Source organism: Protopterus annectens, chromosome 11.part0, assembly GCF_019279795.1.
Source record: "Protopterus annectens isolate FY-2018-M chromosome 11.part0, PAN1.0, whole genome shotgun sequence".
Taxonomy (NCBI): domain Eukaryota; kingdom Metazoa; phylum Chordata; order Ceratodontiformes; family Protopteridae; genus Protopterus; species Protopterus annectens.
In genome coordinates, this window is record NC_056745.1 from 1,045,024,149 (window position 1) to 1,045,044,699 (window position 20,551).

General features: G+C 36.5%; 1 protein-coding gene across 1 annotated transcript in view; it reads right to left on the bottom strand.

Moving 5' to 3' along the window:
* Positions 1-20,551, bottom strand: part of LOC122815689 (copine-8) — a 3,116,673-nt gene that overhangs the window by 1,051,599 nt on the left and 2,044,523 nt on the right. The window contains exon 11 of the mRNA XM_044088391.1: positions 10,717-10,792. Within this exon, the coding sequence (XP_043944326.1) occupies positions 10,717-10,792 (76 nt within the window). The remainder of the gene's footprint in view (positions 1-10,716; positions 10,793-20,551) is intronic.

Here is a 20,551-nt window from a genome sequence, read left to right on the forward strand (position 1 = left end):
TCCTAGGTGTGCTTCAGACTTGCCCATCAAACACCAACAAAGTATCTCTGCCCTAGCATATGACCACCCATATGTCTGCAGTGCTTACCCTCTCACAATCACACAACATTGGAGAAACTACTCCTTCCCATGTCAGGTTCATTAGGTCCCTGCAATCACCTACCCATGCCTCACACACACAAACAAAGAATTAATCCTCACACCAGCACCATTCTCCCACCCACACACACCTCTACTTTATGACACTAGTCTCTCCCACCTGTGCATATAGCAGCTGTGTCCTCCCCTCTGTACTCTGTTACCTGGGTAGCCTCTGTTTCATGCACAGTGTGGCCAGCCTTTACATAGTATACTAAAGCCTGTGCATAACTTGAAATGTATCTCAGACATTTGTTTAACCTGATCAGAAAGACCTCAGTACACTGAAAATCAGTAGAAGAATGGTGTTTGGCTTACTGCATAGGGACTCTATACTGGCTAGATAAGCAGTATAGACTGAGGGAGTGGGGGCGTAGAGGGGTCCAGTAGTTAGCTATGATGTAATAAAGGATTTTGTCTATAGTAAGCTGGATGAGGAAGAGTTCCAAGTCACTATCACATCTAATGAGTCTGGAGGTTAGATTTTTTTTTAAGAATTTTGCGACACCTGGACCTGTATGAGTAATAATCATCAAAGCCCTCCATGGATGGAGTGCTTTCAGTGACTGTGAATCAAGTGTCTGTCATGATGTTTATATCTAAGTTTTTCAGTCATGCTTGTAGGATGTGGATTTTTTTTTCTAAAAGGCTCCTAGCATTGATGCTATCTGGATACTGTTTAGTTATGTTGGAAGCTTTGGAAGATTGACATTACTTAAAAAGGCACTATGGGAGTAGACAAAGGTTAAGTAATATACAAAAGGCTTGGGGGACAGGTGTAGGCCATTCCTGGCAAAGCAATTAGGACTGTCGACCATTTCCTCCCAGGCTGATACATATTGCACCCATTTGAAAATATCAAAGAAAAATGCTCAAGAAAATTATTTTTGTATCTTCTTGGATAGAATGCCAGAGGAATTGCCCTTTCTTTAATACAAGTAGTACTTAATATATTTGTTCAGTTTTATATTCCAGGAATTTTGTCAGATCTGTCAGCATTAACTTTGAAATTTTAAACAGTATGTATATTTTAACATAAGGTCATGTACTTTAATGACTATTTTCCTCTGCCCACAATCAAGTGTTACTAATTTAGTGCAGATTCTAATTATTACAGAAGTTCTGTTTTGCTCTTGATTACTATAAAATGTATTTATTTTTGTCTTGAATAAATTGAAATTATTTATTTGGTCTAAAGGGTAACACAATTACAATTATAGTTAAAAAAACAAGTTCTTGAGCATTTACTTGTAAAATAATCTGATTTTTAGCACTGCATTCAGCAAAATTTATTTTTGAGAAGTGACAGGTCTGCTGTCAGGTTATCTTTAACAAAATAATTTTTTCCTCAATGATTTGAAATGAGCTTCATTTAAACCATGATCTGACCACTAAATATACCTAATTGTGAAACTTGATACATGGTAACTTAAAATTTCAGACAAAGAAAAAAATCTGTTTAGAAAGTGCTATTGTCAAAACATTCTCTCTACAGGTAAACCAACTACTCTACAGCAAATAAATAAATAAAATAGCACATAAGAAATACATTACAAAACAGAGCATTCATTGGCTAGAACAACCTAAAATGTAAAGTTGTGCAAAAATACCAGCTATCCATATTTAAATAATAATAGCAATTATCCCTCAAACTCAAAACACCTTGTGCAAGAATCTTGAACAAAGCCAACAATAATGTGGGGCCAAGGGCCCAAAATCAGGGACATATTTTAAATCTTCCACTTCTAAATATAGACAGATGTTAGAATAAGAGGCAATATATCAGTATAACTAATGTTTTTCGGTTAGGGGTCGCCACAGCGGAACACCGGTCCACTAATGATTGGCAGTGGATTTTTTACAATGCCAAGTTGACAACCCGACAACAACCTTCAAAGAAGGCACACCCATTCACGCATGCACCTACCTGCATGTCTTTAAACATCACTCGACCACGGGGAGGACATGCAGACTCCACACAAAAGGCGCTCCAGCCGAGAATCGAACGGGAGAACTTCTTGCTGTGAGGTGACAATGCTAACCGCTGCACCACAGCAATGGTAGGCAATATATCAGTATACATGTCTTAAAGGATATGAAGTTTGAAACGGAAATGCCTGTTATTATTTAATGTGTTCAGTTCTTTGTGATCTGCCAGAAAACTATACATTTTCTGATGAACAGACCAACTATGAGACAAAAATCTGGACATCCTGTGTAATTCTGGACAGATCACAGGTGCCTTGAAATTCAGTAAAAATAACTAGTGAACCAAAATAATTTAATGAGTTTAAACTATTTAATTTCAAAGATTATACTGAATAAAGTGCACATTAAGGATGCTTGTACTAACAGTGCTTGAAACCTCTATAAAAATATACTTACTGTTAAATGTGTCATGAAACAGGATAAAATAAGTACTAAATGAAAAAAATCTACTTTGTTTCTATGTGAAACAGCTATGGATAATTGGATCTTCTGACAAAAAGTAATGGTTCACAAAATAAATCTTTCAAACTAGAACTGTGACAGCTTTTATTACTAAGTTAACACTCGAGTATATTGTCACAATGGTGTACCTACATCTTTTCCTTAAGTAAATTTGTGATTTAACCAACATTTACACTACTTAAGCTGAGTGGTGCATACCACACATTCCTCTCAGTTTCCAAAAAAGCAGCACCTTCCTAATACATTTTCTAAAACAGCAGCTAATAAAACGCTAATTAAAAGGGTGTAACTCTTTTCTTATTTTGCATCAAGAAACTAACTATACGGTAAAGTCTAACCTTCTCTTTGCCAATCTTTCTGTATTTTTAATCACTTAGTACAGATTCTTACAGGGTTGCATTTGGGGGTGACTAAGCTGAGCAGATGGCAGGCTGACTCAGTGTGAGTACAGTAGAAGTTGTCCTTCGGGGGGAAAACACAACAGAAATGCACTCAGATATTTTTACCTAATTATTACTTTTGACATCTATTGAGTCTGATCCAGAAATTCTGACGCACTAAAAGGATTATCCCATGTCTTTACAGGGAGGAAAGTACAAACGATACACAAATCAAATTCTAGCACAATGCTGCTAGGTGGGAACTGGGATGAGTTAAATTCAAACAAAAAATATTTTTACACCCCTCACCTTCCATATATGAGGGGTGCAAAAGCTTTGCTCCTTGGCTTAATGTTTGCGTTTAAATAAATGCAAGGAGTATGAAAAGTCACAGGCACAGCAAGTTAGACTTTGCAGAAATCACAACTGTGCTGAATATCATTGTCAAACCTCCATGCAAGGCCTCCTACACTGAATGTAAAGTGTATTATATTGGCCCAAATTCACAATCATTACTTCATAATGGTATGTTCACCGCAAGATTATAGAGACTGCTTAGCCTTTATATACATTGCTGGATCTGAGTCACATGGCTACCTATAGTTGTCTTCTGTGGTTTTGTTTGCTCAGTAGCACCCCATATATATTTACTAGATTAATTTGACATCATGTTCTGCACAGAAGAATTGTCAGGCAGTTTTCAGACTTGAGCATTCATAATACTCATAGAAAGGTAGAACATGATAGAAAAAAAAGAGATGGGATGGCGCAGTGGTGCAGCGGTAGTATTGTCACCTCACAGCAAGAGGTTCTCTGGTTCAATTCTCAGCTGGGGTGCCTTCTGTATGGAGTCTGCATGTCCTCCCTGTGTTTGTGTGGGTTTGCTCCGGTTTCCTTCCATGCTACAAAGACATGCGTCAAGAGCATTTCTCCCCGGGCTTCCACTGAAAATTGGTTTCATTCCAAGTCAGACTTTCCCAGTTAACAAATGTTAAATAAAACGTCTACAGTAATTGCATGAGTGCACTATTAAAAGCACACATTTTCAAATACAATAGTGTGCTAATTTTCTTCTCATCTAAAATTTGCAAATACTTGGGATATTTTACACTTCTTTCTGAATATGCATAGATAAAAAACATTTCAAAGAAAGGTTTACTGCTTACTGAATTGTGCATATGGTACCATTTTTGTGACTTTTATCTATCACAGTGGCTTCATCTACTCTTCTACACATCTGTAACAGATGCATCTGTCGAATGATTCTGCTTTGGAACTTGCATTATATGCAGCCACAGCAAATCAAGCTAAACAGTAATAACAAAAAATCTATTTTGTTGTCACAGCAGTAAAAAAACAAAGTAATCATTTGCACTACTGATTGGGTTCTGCAATGTGCCTAGGTAGCCCGTAGGCTCAGCAGGAAAGAAAAGGCTGCAACTACCAATGAATTGTTCCCTTTCTGTGGAGATAGTATGAGATTCAGCTCTGCATACATCTCTAATAAAGAGGGTCAGGAGATTTAGCAAAGTAGAGCTTAACAACAGAGTGGAAATTATCATGATGAACTAGGCTTCCATGCGAAGGATGTGCTGATCACATTGCCGGCACACAACACTACCTTACAAGGTGCTCATGATGTGTTAGCCATAAGGATGATGAGACCAGGCTGCTACTGCTCACCTCATTCCCATTTCTAAACCCAAAAATTCACAGCTGAAGGTCATACACGCAGAAAATTAGGAAACATGTCCAAGAAGGGTTAGAGCAGGAGACGGCTTGAAAGAAGTTAAGAAGTAAATTGGAGATGATGGTTGTAGTGAAGCAATCAGAGAATGAAATAACTGAGCAAGCGAGATTGAGAGATGAGAGAACCACTGGAGGAAAAAAAAAACAATTCCTTCATTCTCCTAAATGAACATTTTTTCCAAGGATCCAATTTGTATGGTGACTGCTAGTAAAACAGTATTTTCACTCAAACTTATGCAGTGAAACTACTGATGCTTCTTGCAGTGAAACTACAACAGCATGATTCAATAATTAACTAATTTATACATACAGTGCACTGTTTCTGGTTATTAAAAAGAACAGAATGAACAGAAAACCACAGACTAGTCTCTAGACTTAAGTAATAGTAGGACACATTACATTTTAGCTCTGGTAAAGCCACTCTTTTTCCAGGCTTATATCCAGCACAACAGGCAAAAGAGATAATTCCATCTCCCCTATGAGGCAGATTCCACAGACTGTCCTCAAAATGACTTTTTTGCATTTCTCTTTGGGCTCACTGTAGCTGACCATCAACTGTTCCCAAGGCTTCTCCTCATTCACCAATCTACTGAACAGCACCATTGCTGCACTCAGACTAACTCCAACCCATGTTTGGAGTCAATGAAGTGATCACAGTACCTGTGGTAGTGTTATACTGCTACAAAGGGCTGTTTTCTCCTATGTCCCATCCCCTGCATGCAAGCAGCAAGACCATGTGGATGGAGTATGGACTGGACATCAGCAGTGGACCATGCATTACTTCCACCCTCCCTGTCAGCACTGACATACAGCCAAGCCACTATTTGAACTCAGATCACCTGGACTATATTCAGGTCTTTATCCTTCTTCATCACAATATAGACACCAAAATTACTGCGACATTATGCAAAATACTCTTATGTATTTGCAGCAATGATGGTGTGTGACTTATAAAAGCTATTTTTAGAGGACATGTAGGACAGAGCCTGCTGATGGCAGTTATATCCCTCCATCCAGAATACCATCAACACTCACGCATCGCATGTCATTCCTGGAGTCCAGAACCTTGCCGGCCACCCTAGTACTATCTGAATAGAGTTCTCTCCCCACAGCTGTCATACCACACTAGGGTAAGTCTTATCATAATACTTAAGACAGTTTACATGTGATCAGGCTGTAAATACTCTTACATTGAATGTCAGTGAATGGTAATTCCAGTAATACCCTGCCTAAGCAAATTACTACTAAATGTCTTTTCATAAGTCATCACCCAACTTGAAAATGATCAAAATAATTTCCCAAGAAGTGTAGCCACCTGCTACTTCTTCCACTAGAGTTTAATTAGACAGATAATAATCAACCAACTAGTCCAACATCTACACCTTTAGTCATGGCAGATGTCTTCCTACTAGCCCATCAAAGACTAACCTCTAATCATCTCATCAATGTCTGCCCCTCTAACTATATAAGTGACTGCCCTCTAACCATCTCATCAATGTCTGTCCCTCTAACTATATCAATGACTGCCCTCTAACCATCTCATCAATGGCTGTCCCTCGAACTATATCAATGACTGCCCTCTAACCATCTCATCAATGGCTGTCCCTGTAACTATATCAATGACTGCCCTCTAACCATCTCATCAATGACTGCCCCTCTAACTATATCAATGACTGCCCTCTAACCATCTCATTAATGTCTGTCCCTCTAACTATATCAATGACTGCCCTCTAACCACCTCATCAATGACTGTCCCACTAACCATCTCTTCAATGACTGTCTATCCATCATATCAATGACTGCCCCTCTAACCACCTATCAATGACTGCCCCCAAACCATCTCATCAGTGACTGCCTCTCTAATTATCTCATCAGTGACTGTCCACTAGGCATCTCATCAATGACTGCCCCTCTATCTCATCAATGACTGCCCCTCTAACTATCTCATCAGTGATTGCCCCTCTAACCATCTCATCAGTGACTGCCCCTCTAACCATCTCATCAGTGACTGCCCACTAATCATCTCATCAATGACTGCCTGTCTATCTGATCAATGACTGCCCCTCTATCTCATCAGTGACTGCCTCTCTAATTATCTCATCAGTGACTGCCCCTCTAACCATCTCATCAGTGACTGCCCACTAATCATCTCATCAATGACTGCCTGTCTATCTGATCAATGACTGCCCCTCTATCTCATCACTGACTGCCCCACTAACCATCTCATCAGTGAATGCCCCTCTAAACATCTCATCATTGACTGCCCCTTTAAGCATCTCATCAATGACTGCCCACTAGCCATCTCATCAGTGACTGCCCCTCTAAACATCTCATCAATGACTGCCCCACTAACCATCTCATCAGTGACTGCCCCACTAACCATCTCATCAGTGACTGCCCCTCTAAACATCTCATCATTGACTGCCCCGTTAACCATCTCATCAATGACTGTCCACTAGCCATCTCATGAATGACTGCTCCCAACAGTTGCCACATTGGTGCTCAGACTCCACAGTTTACAACCGGTAGAAAAACAGAAGTGCAGGATGGCAGCACTGCATCTGATGACACTATCAGAATATGCATCTCATGATGATGCCTTATGTAACATCTTGTGATTCCACTGGTCCCAGGTTGCCAGAAAGGTACATGGTAGGTAAGCAGATATGGTTTCTATGTTTGTGATCATTAACTGGTTGGGTTGCAACTATTTTAACATAACTGGTTAAGATCAAAGTATGAGTGCCTGCACTGTGTAAGATCACTGTTTACATGAGACAACTGTACATTTAAATAGTAAGGTGGACCCTTACTCACTGTTATATGACCATGGAGTTAATACATATGACATTAACAGATGTGAGTGGTTACCCCTATTGGGATAAGAAAGAGGACTAGCTCCCCTGGAAAAAAGCTTATTTGGGTGTGTTTATGGAAATGTATTCTCAGGCATTCATGGTGCTGTATTATCAACCTATGTTTTTCTCATGCATTATGCATAAATTTACCACTGGGGAAGCAATCTCCACAAAGGCAACACATTTTATCTATTTTTATTTATTTGCATTTGTTTACCAGGAAAGTCCACTGGGCCCACAGAGCCCATTTTCAGTGGAGGTCCGGGGAGAAAAACTCTACAATAAAAGAAAATTAACAGTTTGAAATAAAACAACAACATTGAATTTAAAAGAGATTACAAAATGTACATACAATTTTGAAAGAATTTACAAAGTGTAGATAAAGGTTATGCACAATGTTATATTCTAAGCAAGAGTACAGTTTGAAGCAATCAAAATAAATGTGGGTCACCAGAGCTTATGAATGTCTATATTATATGTAAGTAATGGGGCTATCACACTGAGAAAAGAAAACGAAAAGCAGTGTAGAGAAGAAGTAGGGTGTTATTTGGGGGGGGGGGCATGGTACAAGTGCACTTCCAGTTTTTGGAAAGGTGGTTATGAAGGGATACCTTGAAATGGGTGGGAGTTTGGATTGTTCTAATAGAAAGGGGTAGACCATTCTTGGCTATAGAGAAGGAGTAGAGAAGCTGGCCTGGTGGGAGATTAGGTTTGAGAACCTGCAGGAGGTACTGGTCCCCTGATCTAAGGGGCCTGTTTGGGAGATAGTAGTTGAATGTTGAGCTCAGGGCAGGGCAGTCTTGGGGTATGAAGAGTATTTTGTGAGCAGTGGTTATTTGCAAGTAGGAGAAATAGATTGGTAGTTCTAACCATTTTAGAGTTTTGAGAGCAGTGCAGTGATGGGTGGTGTGTTTGGAGTTGGTAGCGAATTTGGTGATTTTATCTCAGCATGTCTCAAGTTTGGACTTATAGGAGCTTTGGATCTTAATGAGTAGAGGGGCACCATAGATGAGAGAGGGTACTAGGTATGTAGTGGCTAGGGATATTCTTGTGGATGGGTTTAGGAAGTGATTATGTCTATAGAGTGTTCCTAGTTTAATATGTGTTTGTGGATGTTTTGTTGTATCTGCAGATCGAATTTCATGTGCTCATCGATAGTGACTCTGAGGAGTTTTGTGTGGCTGAGGATTTCAGTTAATGATTTATTATGAGAAAAGATGGTGAACTAATTTTGATGGTGAACTACTTCCATCCATAAGACCCCTTTACTACCCCACCCTAGCCCTTACAAACTGATCATACCTTATTATAACCTAGCCACACTCCGTGCTCTGCTAATAAACTCCTAGTATCTCTACTAAAATCACATAATAAGCTGGGGATGCATTACTCTCAAACTCCATTGGTAAAATCTGAATCAACTCCCACAAGAAATAACTATTTTCAAAACACATTAAAGAACATCTCAAAACACAATGGCTGTGTCCATGCTCAACTCAACTATTTTTCCCCTTTCCCCCTTACTTAGCTACCATGATAACTTCCAAGAGTTTTAATGTGTTGAAACAAATTTTCATTCTACTAAAAGGGTTGTTTTCCTAGGGTGAAAAGTATGACTTTTGTTTTATTAGGATTCAGGGCTAGATGGGTGTTGTGCATCCAGGATTCACTGGAGGAGAAGGCATTTTGAGTTAGTTGATGTAAGTCTGAGATAGAGTTGGCAGAGCAGACAATAGATGACAGATCCATGAGATAGCAAAGAGTGGAAATTCAAACACACAATATCCAAATGGCTGCTCGTGTAAATGAGACGCTGGACCAACAAAGGAACAGAGTTATATACACAACACCATCCAGCGTGTCAACCAACAGCTGCAAAGAATCAGACTCCTGATAAAATGTCCAAAAACAGGTTTAATGATTAAAATATAGTAAATATGGTTAGGGTTTTCATGGTCACAAACACCACTTCTTCAGTTTCTTCGCAGCTGTCGGCTGACACGCTGGATGGTGTTGTGTATATAAGATTGGAAATTGTTTATGAATATGCTGAATAGGATTGGTCTAATTATGGCTCATTGGGGAACACCAGTGGGGGTGTTGAAGAAGGGAGAGATGGAATTTTGCCATCAAACAACCTGTTGTATTTCATTTAAGTAACTGAAGAACCGGCTTAAAGAGGTGGGGGAAACCCCAATGTTAGAGTTAGGTGATGAGTAAGGGATGGAAAGCAGTGTCAAAAGCCTTGTAAAGGTCAAGGAAGTTGGTGGAGATAATTTTACTGGCATCACGGACTCTGTTTAATGCATCCGTAAAGTGGAGAAGGGCAGTAGTGGTACTATGTCCAGGTCTGGAGGCGTGTTATGAAGCTGATAGTAATTGGTTGTCTAGAATGTAGGAGAGAAGTTGAGTGTTGACACATTTTTCTAAGATTTTTGAGATAGGAGAAAGAATTACAATGGGTTAAGTTAGTAAAGTCAGCATTATTATCTCCTTTGTGGAGAGGGTGGATGTAGGCCTTTTTCCAGACTTTGGAAACATATGAGTCAAGGATGGATCTATTTATAAGTATGCTTCTAGGGTAAGACAGCAATTTTTAGGTATTATATCATGATTACAACACTTAGTTAAAGATGGTAGCATAGTTTCATAAAATCTGCAAAGTGGGATATAGATTTTGTCCAGAACAGTTTTATTATCCTTCATATAGAGTGGCAAATAAAAATCTTGATTCTGCTTTGCTTTCATAACATACTTTCTACCATACACTAATGTCAATTGCTTGAAATAATATTTTTATAATTTGATGTTTTTTATGAACAAAACAGCTGGAAAGTCAAGACAATATATTTTATTTTACATGGGCAAACATGTTTACACTTGAACTATAACTAAAAAGTGCTGTAAAACTCACCACACAAGAAAATATGAACATGCACAGCATTTCATCTCATAAATATACTGACTCATTTGAAATGTAGAGAACTATCACTCTTTTGTCAAACTAAGCAGTTGTGACTGGCTTTGCCACTGAACTCACTTTTGCAGTATGTGTAATTAGTTTTATGAGCATCTAAAACAGATTGCATTTTTCTTTTAAGCATACAGTACTTAATTGTTAAAACTTAAAGCACACTCACCTCATACACATTAAACTGGGACTGCCCTCTTGAAAGTTCCCTGTAACTTGTTGTGAACTCACCAATGAAATCATGGCTGAAAGGGAGATAATTTCTTGTATCAAAAAATATATATATGTATGTATGAGCACAGACAGAAATGAGTATATCATGCAAATCGAACTGTATTCACAATGTGCTGTATTTATCAGACACCATTCTGCAATGTGGTAACATGGTGCAGAATCAATATTAGATACTTACATATGGAGTCTAAAATAGACTCTTTAAGACTAGCTTCCCTTACAAAACAGTCTGATCACAAAACATATGGATAGCCCATTTTTCTGCATTTAATCTACTATAGATTCATGCTATAGAGACTTCTATATAGTGAAGTGCAAAACATTGTTTTGTACATATACTCATTCACTTCATTCATGCATGCATTCTATTTAATCTATGAATATTGTGTTATTTTTTTTATTTATATTTATTATTTACCTGCCTCCTAACAATATACACTTGCGGCTGACTTCCCATAAATGAATCTATCCTGCTTTGAATAATATAGTTGACATTATTCAAATCATAGACTACACAAGCTTTAACCCATTGTCTTAAAACTGTAGTACTTCACGGTAGCATCTATAGAACTGATACTCTTGCACTAGATACTAAAAATAAACATTCACAATATACATTTTCATCATGTCTGTATTATTAAAGCCCTGTATTCCATTACCTGGGTAGTAATTATTGACCTTGTTTTTCTACCTATTATATGACAGACATCTTAAGGATGGTATTCTCTTGTAAGATTTTCTATGTGTTTAATTAATTTACTCAGTCAAATTTCATATGTGGAAGTACCATGCTTCAGTTTTGATTTCACTAATGTATTAAAAAGTCACCTCATTTTCTCTCCTGAGCATTATAAACATTAAGTTAAACAAATTACTTTGATTACTTACTTGTTGTTAGCATCAATGAGTTCAGGGAAGGAAAGTTTCTAATCATTAACTATGCTCAAAATAATATATCAGTCTTGTCACAAGAATGGCCTCTCACTCACCCATACTACATTATATCAAAACTGTGTTTACTTTATCTTACCAGATTTACCTTTTTCATGTTCAGTTCTATAATGTTATCAATAGACCTTCTAGACATGTTGGATTACAAATCTCATAACTCTTTACTTGCCTCTTTAAAAATTATTCTCATTATAATCTTTACAGTTTTCTAAATTTAGTAATCCCTCTCATGCAAAAATATTTCTCCTCTAAGAAGAGTTAAATTATTCCACTGAACTTGGATTACCCCTGAATTTTGATTAGATCTAAAAAAAGGTACAAAGCTTGTTATGTTACTTAACTTACTAAGCACCAGAAAATATGAGAACAATACTCTTATATCAGAAATTCCAGAAAAAAGTAATTAGAAAATAAAATTCTACAATAAAAATGCATTCTGATACATGAAAAATAACAACAGACAGTGACATGAACTATAATTTATTACCTAGGCTAAGTCACAACAACAATAGAAAACCAAATCCACTCAGTGACTATCATACCAAGACTGATAGCTCTGCTGTCTTAATAGCCACACTCTGCACCAGCAATGGAGTATTAGTGGCAGCACTGACCCAAACTACAAACTTCAATCAAAGCCAGCCTTCCTCCCTAAGAATTCCCTCCTTCCAACTCTTCCCAGGATGAATCTTCACTAAAGATAAGTGACTTTGAGCATTAAAACCAGATGGTAGACTAGGTTCTAATGGTTTACTTTCCAGGCTAAAGTTTGTAATGCCTCCATATGCCTTGCACTAAAATGCATTAAACACATCATAATTTCTAACTGGATCATCTCCATTTTTTAAGTCAGCCACCACTATCTTTTGATTTAATATTACAGTCCCTTAAAGACTCATCTGGTTTTACAAGTTGTCTTCATCCAGGCCACTGGAGAGAGCCATTTCTTTGGCAAAAATTAAGCATCTACTTAACAACTGACTCTTCCTCAACCAACATAGTTACTAATATTGACACAGTTGTACCACTACCCCCTAGCATTCAATGTGACAATATTTACTATAAATAAGAAGGCTGGAAAAATGACAACAGACATTTTCAGAGACCTTAGCAAAACCTTTAATACAAAGTCATACCTTCAAAAACTACCATTAAGCAGCATAAAAGGTAACTGCCATTTATCATTCAGCAACTATTTGTATGGACATAAGCATGCACATTCATTTTCATTCCATACTCGCTTCACAAGCTATGCTACCAGTGGGTGTCCAACAAAGATCAATCCTTGACCTGTTGTTATCCTCTGTCTTCATCAATCATATCTCTATTGTATCATTTCTCCAGAAATATGTTCTTACCTCAGATTATCTCATTTTCTACCTTAGAAATGGGATCTCTCACAAAGTGGTTTAAAAACTTAAAATTAACCATTAACTTTAAAAAGATTAAATCCTTAATCCTAACAATCAAGAAGAAACTTCCTTTCCTAAATTCTACTCCATTAATCCTCTCATCTTTAAGTACTGATACAGAAGTTGTCTTGCAATTTAAAAATGTTGGTATGTGGTTTGACCCTGCATAATACAAGTAAACACATCTGTAAATTTTAAGCTTGAGTACAAATTTTACACTGAATAGAACATCAAACCACAATGGATACTAAAACATTCCTGACTCTCCCCAAAAATCAGGAAATTCTAAATATGAATAAATGTATCATTTCACATAATCAAATTTACCCAAATTTAAACAATTTTCTCCTCATCATCTAAATCCAATATATTGCCCTTCTCCCTCAAGGACAAGTGTATTATAGGATCCTTGTATCATACAGTATACAAGACAATTAGTCTAGAGGTCATATATGCCTAGCCGAATGGCTACCATCAGGCCTTATCATGTCTCTCAAGGAGGGTGAGGCCTATAAATCCCTGTGCAAAGTTATGGATACACATCTAATAATTCAAGTTACATTTAATGAAAGACAAAGACTCAGTTTACTAGACTTGCAGAGGAAGTCAATTACAGAGCATGGGGAGATGCTTGATTGTGAAACTATCCCTCCATCATGTTTTATTTATTTCTTGATGAAGGTTTAGATTTTTGGCTTTAGTAATGGCTGCACTATTCTACTTACTGAGAAAAAGAAGGGTAAGGATAACAGAATCACTTAGGGTACAGTAAGCAAAGTATGAATACCACCCAAGAGTCTATAACACACAGATCATAGGGACACATCTTTCAGTCTCTCCTGGTAGCAATGATTCTTGACAGCAGAGATCCTTTTGGTTAGGAATCTATGCATCTTTTTAAGCTTTTTAATATATCTAATGACTTACATAAAAAGTGTGTTATATTCTATAATGGATCTAACTAGGGGTGAATATTGCCTAACAATCACTATCTTGGATTTGAAGAGATGCTCTGGCAATTAGTTGTAAACCATAACATTATTTCCAGCCTATAGTAGCTACAAAGAGAGGGAACTATTTACCCAGGTACCCAGATCTCTAACCATTATTTTACTTTATAATATAGTTTTGTTATTGCTGTAGGCTGCAGTGATTTGCTGTTTCTCAAAAGGGCTAATGCGACATTTCTTGAAATTTAGTTTCAACTCTTCTTTTATGAGCCATGTGTTACTTGTATTAACTTAGTTTTATGGGTATATGCATTTTCAGGCATCTTAATTATTATGCCCAGTTTGCAGTCTACAGCAGATGTGGTCAACAGAGATCTTTGTTATCAGTGCTGAGATCAGAGAAATAACTACACAGATCCCTGTGAGATCCCTGGAAGATACCACTGGTCACTAGTTCTCTGTTCATATCCTTAAGTGTGTTGGCTATTAATCTTATCACATTGGGATCAATACTTAGGGATGAAAGCTGATTCACAATTTCATTATGTCTTATGAAGTAGAACACCTTGCCCATAGAATAAGAAGTAGCATGAATAGTATGACCACTATCCACCACTTCAGTGACCATCTCAGTAAGATTTAGCATGTTTATGAAGCCAAACTGTTATGAGTCAAGTCCAATGAGAATTTTGCTCTCATGATTAATGATATCAGTAATAATACAATACATACAGATCAGACTCATAAGGTAGATTGGCCTGTAGCTTCTAGGGTCAGTGGTGTGTTCACCCTTCAGGAGGGGCAACACTACAGCAGTGTACCAAGATGTGAGAACATAACCAGTAGCTATGACTGAGTTAAACAGTTTTGGGGAGAGGGGGGTCTGCAAGTGCATGTTTGACTCTGTTTATTAGACAACCCAGTATATTACCAAGAACAACAGAGGGAGAGTTTTAGGTCATTGGAAATTTCTTTAGGGTATTTTCTTTTCTGATGGTGGGGAGTGATAATTTGAGCTGAAATGGGCGTTTATAGGGAGAAATTTGCAGCAGAACTTGTCTGCCTGTATATTTCCAATGTCATTTGGGTTTGAGAGGGGCAGCCCATTGAGGAAAAGGTCAGACCACTGTTGCAAATCATTTATTACTTTTCTAGCCTTATAGTTGCCTTCAGTTTATTGGTAAGGTTTTTATTTTATTTTCATACTGTGGAAATCTGGTCCTACTTGTTGTTTTAAGGAGTTTCTTCTTTGTATTATAAAGTTTATGTTGATTGACCACCAGAGTGGTTTATTTTTGAATTTTCCAATGTATTCGGTTCTAGTAGGGATTGCTGGAGTGATGCATTTGTCTAACTGGGCATAACAATCCTTAGTGTAGCTGGTTGCATGCTCAGGATCAGCTGTCGAAATGTTGTGGGTACATTTAGAGGTTTTATTAGAAAAGTGAATTAAATTCACCTGTCTGAAGTCTACACACAGGATGGTGTAGGATACTGGAGGAATGAAGGTTCTGAAAGAAAAGGTAACAAATTGTTGATCTGACTTAACCAGTGAGGGGCAGACTAGGAAAATGGAGCAGGCAAGGGATATGTTAGTGAGGTGAGTGATTTTTATTATGTTATATGATAGTTAAGTCCCTCTTGTTGATTAATTTTAACATGGTCATTATTAAAAATGTACTCTTGAGGCCCTATCTACTTACTTCAATCACCCTGCACATTAATATATCATCTACTTGTTTAATTATTATGGTATCTTGGTGGACATAAATGCCACCAGTATAAAATGAAAAGAGGTGTGGTCCCAAACACTGAAGCATTCTCACGATCATGGTTCTTATTCATCTGCTGCATTCAAGAACTTAACGCACCATATTCTATCACTTACACAATTTTGAATCTCATCTACTACGTACTTACTTCTTTTGGATTACCTTATTTTATTAATCAAAACATCAAGCTGTTCCATGTCAAATACTTTACTAAAATCAAGACATATTGCATAAGTCTCTGTATATTACTAAAATTAATGATTAATCCCATAAAAGCCTGCATCACAGTTACACAGGATATATCTGGCCCCTTCTACATTGTCTGTCAACTATGAGGCTGAAGTCTTCTAGCATTTTTGTGACAACCCAACAAAAAATTGTTCTTACACTTCTCTCAATCAATTTAATAAATGTATAACAAGGGCAAGGAAATTTGAACAAGCAAATTGCTAGCTACCTCCCAATTAGATCTGCTACATGCATGGAAAAAAGTTATTGCAAGCCACCTAAACTTAATATTCACTTAAAGATCTTGACTATGCCTACAGATCAAATTCAGCAAACTGCCACTATCCTGAAAAGTAATTTACCAGGGAAAAATGCCAAAGACAGAAATACTTCAATAAAAAACATTAAATCAATAATAATAATAAAAAACACCAAACAGCAGAAATATGCATGTCCAACACAGATACATTACGAAGTCTGGATGCAAAATAACAATAAAAATAAATACAACAAAACATGAATCAATATTGTGACATTAAACATCACTTACAGTAATAAAACACTAAAAAACTCAAATTTAAAATGTTACCTGATCAGGAACAGCAAAATACACCCAATATGGATAAAAAAGTGAAAACATTAACTCCACAAACATAAAATGAAGCAATATGGGAAGAGACAGGAAGTGAATAACATGAACAAAACATGGCTATAATAGCATCAGAATGCATCCACTCTAATCTAGGAGTCAAATTACATACACACACCCACCTCACATGCTCATACCTGCACATACAGACACGCAGTAGATGGAATCTGCCAGTCATTGTTTAAACTAAAAGGTAAATTTGAAGAATCAGTATCCAAAACACCAGATGAATACAAATGCATATTAAAATAGAAGTAGAACACACAAACATTACCACAGAAACCCAACTAAATAAGAATACCAAGTATAGCATCAGTTAAACCAACTTAAGCAAAACAATGGGGTGGGAGAGCATTACTGTTAGCATTCATTTTCCGTTCTTAGGTGGTTTTGACTACTACAACTTCTTGTTAGGATACAGCAAGCATATAACCTAAATCAACTTAAAAATAATGGAGGAAGCATTACTGCCTTATGTATGTGTCTTTCAGGTCTTAGAGTTGGCATCAAAATTATTACTTTTATGAAGATTTTCCAAGGCTGTGTTACCTTCAAAGCAGTATACATATTTATGAAGTACTGTACTACTGACAAATAGTCTCCCTACCCAGACTCATTCATCTGTCAGAGCTCAAATGAGGCAATGTATAAGTTTACCATTTGTTAATAAATAGGACTTGGCAAAGGCACATAGTCTGATAGAAAAGTCCCTGAGTTCACTATCCTGAAAATTCTAGAACAAACTTCCATCCAATTAATTGGATGGACAACAAAAAACTTGTTTTTATCTGTACATATTGTGTATATACATGTGCCTATACTTTGTAAATAATGTTTAGACTATATGAATCTCATTTTCATAAATCATTACCTAGAATTTAGAAATTTCATATCTTTTTCTTTAACTAACTGCATATTATCTTTGTATGCTCCCAGTGTTCTGCTACTTTATAACTTTTGTACAACTTTTGTAAAATTGTCTATATTCTGTGGAGCTTTTTTCCCCAGGCCTCCACTAAAAACAGGCTCTTTCAGGGCCAGTGGACTATCCCAGTCATCAATTAATTAAAAAGTTATCACAATGCACAGCTATCAGTTAAATGGCAAGGGGACTATTTTAGCAGTAACTGACATGTGGGTTTGGTATATTGAAGATTTCGGTTGGTTTGGTTTGATCACGAGGGTGAATTCTGAGTGATTAAACAAAGGCAACCGTGGGTAAATCTTCAATATACCCACACCATAAGTCGGTTATTGATGTTATACAATGACATTATTTAAGAAAGAAATTACTTACTTTTGTTAAAGAATGTCTTGTATAATGGCGCCATGGTGTTCTTCCACTTTCTTCCACTTTGTTGATGTATTGTGCATGCATATGGGACTTACTTTCCCATGCTTACACAGTACATCAGTGCTTTGGAAAACAAGCAATGGAGAAAGGTAAATCTCCATTGCTTCTTTTTTTTCTTAAAAAAAATGTTTAAATCTGGACATTTTAGAGGTGTGAGAGAGACAGGGCAGAAATGTAAGGAAAATCAGGTACATTTCTTTAGTTTTGCATAACATACTTGATTTTCCTTGTATTTTCTTTGTCCTGTGTATGTACCTCTCAACCTCTTAGCTCAAGAAAACTGCAACGCCTTAAATAAGGATGACAAACTTCCTTCTTGTAAATGTTGCTCGTACAAACTAAGAAAGCTGCTAGGATAACAGTATTTATGCTATTGGGCATTGAGTTACATAACATAAATTAATAAAAGAAAGCCCAGTCGGACTTCAGTGGACATACTTTTTTCTATTGGTATATGCTCAATTTTACAATTGGCATGATGGTTGGGCTGACCAATCAGCATGCATGTTTTTGCATACTAATGACCTACCACTGTATTACTTACATCAAAATACACTACAAAATATACAATTATCATACATGAACTGCTAAAAGTAAAATTCAAACTGCAGAAGAATACCTATGCCCATTTTATAACTGCAATAATGCATATGGGATGCTATGGTTCAGATATTATAACACATATATAGGGGTTGTAAGACACTCACCCTTTGGGCCTGTGACTCAGCACTGCTGAGCATGTGATAATATCTTTTCCACACACAAACAACCACACACTCTCCCATGCCTTATTGCATGCTAACAGGATTATTCCATACTTTTTAATCTTTTTGTTTATAAACAGGAAAATATATCTGCATGAATAACCTTTGCAAAGTAAAAACATTAAACAACATTGTTAGTAAAATTAGTAAGGGTGAAAAAAAAGCTCTTAATGTTGTACTTTCTAATTTTATATTTATTGGAAGCAAATTTAGAGATGCTGTCTTCCAGAATTTCCTTTGTAATAAATGAAATATATTCTGCCTCCTCTCTGATGAATAGCATCCATTTGTAAAGAATTTAAACAATGACTGTGCATCTCTGTGTGTGTGTGTGTGTGTGTGTGTGTGTGTGTGTGTGTGTGTGTGTGTATAGGGTCTATATTATAACAGTGAATGCTTAAAATAGTAAACATTGTATAATCGACCAAAAAAAAATGAAAACACAGAATTCTGAATAAACAGAACAGGGAAAAAAATTGCTGGTCTGCAAAATAAATAAATAAATAATAATAAAAAAATTATATATATATATATATATATATATATATATATATATATATATATATATATATATATATATATATATATATATACCAATTCCAAGATTACGCCATAGTGCAGGAAGGACAAAGTCACAAAAATGGCTCAGTGATTTTTTTCCCTGGGAAAAAAAATCGCTGTTCTGTGTCTTCGGGATTTTGCTGTTTTGACAGACAAATAGTTTGTATATATGTTTATGTTTGTATATAATAAAGCTACTTGAACAGAATCCAAAATGTTTTATCTACTTTATCATGACTAGAGAAGCAACACTGTGTCAGAACCAAAATTTCAGAGACTGCTTTTCAGAGTCACGCGGTGCAGAGTTAAAAGTGAAGGCAAATTAATTGAACTGAATGCAAAACAGGGCCAGAATTGAACTAAAGATAATGAAAACTTGCACAAATGATTTATTTTATAAAAAAGATAAAACAGAGCATTTCAAGGGCACAAAACGCATTACTAAGCAAAAGAATACCACAAAAACATTTATTAAGCAAACGAGAAAAAGTTTATTAATTAAACAAAATGCTTGAAATTAAGATATTTTATAACAAGAGTATCAGAAAAGCACATAATGAGTTCAGAATTATCTCAGAATTGCAAAATGAGCATGTTTAGAGTTAAAATGAGCACAAAAGACTATAATGGGCATGGGAAGAGATTAATTGAGCAAAACAAATATAACAAAGTGCAAAAAGGGGACACTGAGTATAAATAAAGCAAGGTGACTGCATGCTTTTTGGTGAATTACTGTGTTTTGGCATAAGCAACTACTTCGCATTTACTTGAGCTCTGAATAGTATAACTAGGATTATTCAAAGTATCTCAAAGTGTGCAAAAGTGCTTACAGTGTGTCTATTACTCTGTATTTATTCCAAAGAGTTTGTTGTATGCAAAGTGCCACTGTTTCATAAAGTGCAGTCAAATACAGCCATTTTGAAAAGTTTCTTGTGCTGGGTGTGTCTATTTGCAGAGTGCTGCCATTACAAAGTGTTTCTTGTACTATGCAGAGTTGTTTAGCAAAATACCGCCATTTTGGGAAATTTCAGTGTGCTGTGTACTGTTTATTCGCAAAGTGCAATTACTTCAGAAGGTTTTTTACTCTGAGCTTCTTCCACCCACTTCATTCGCATAGTGCAGTTATTTT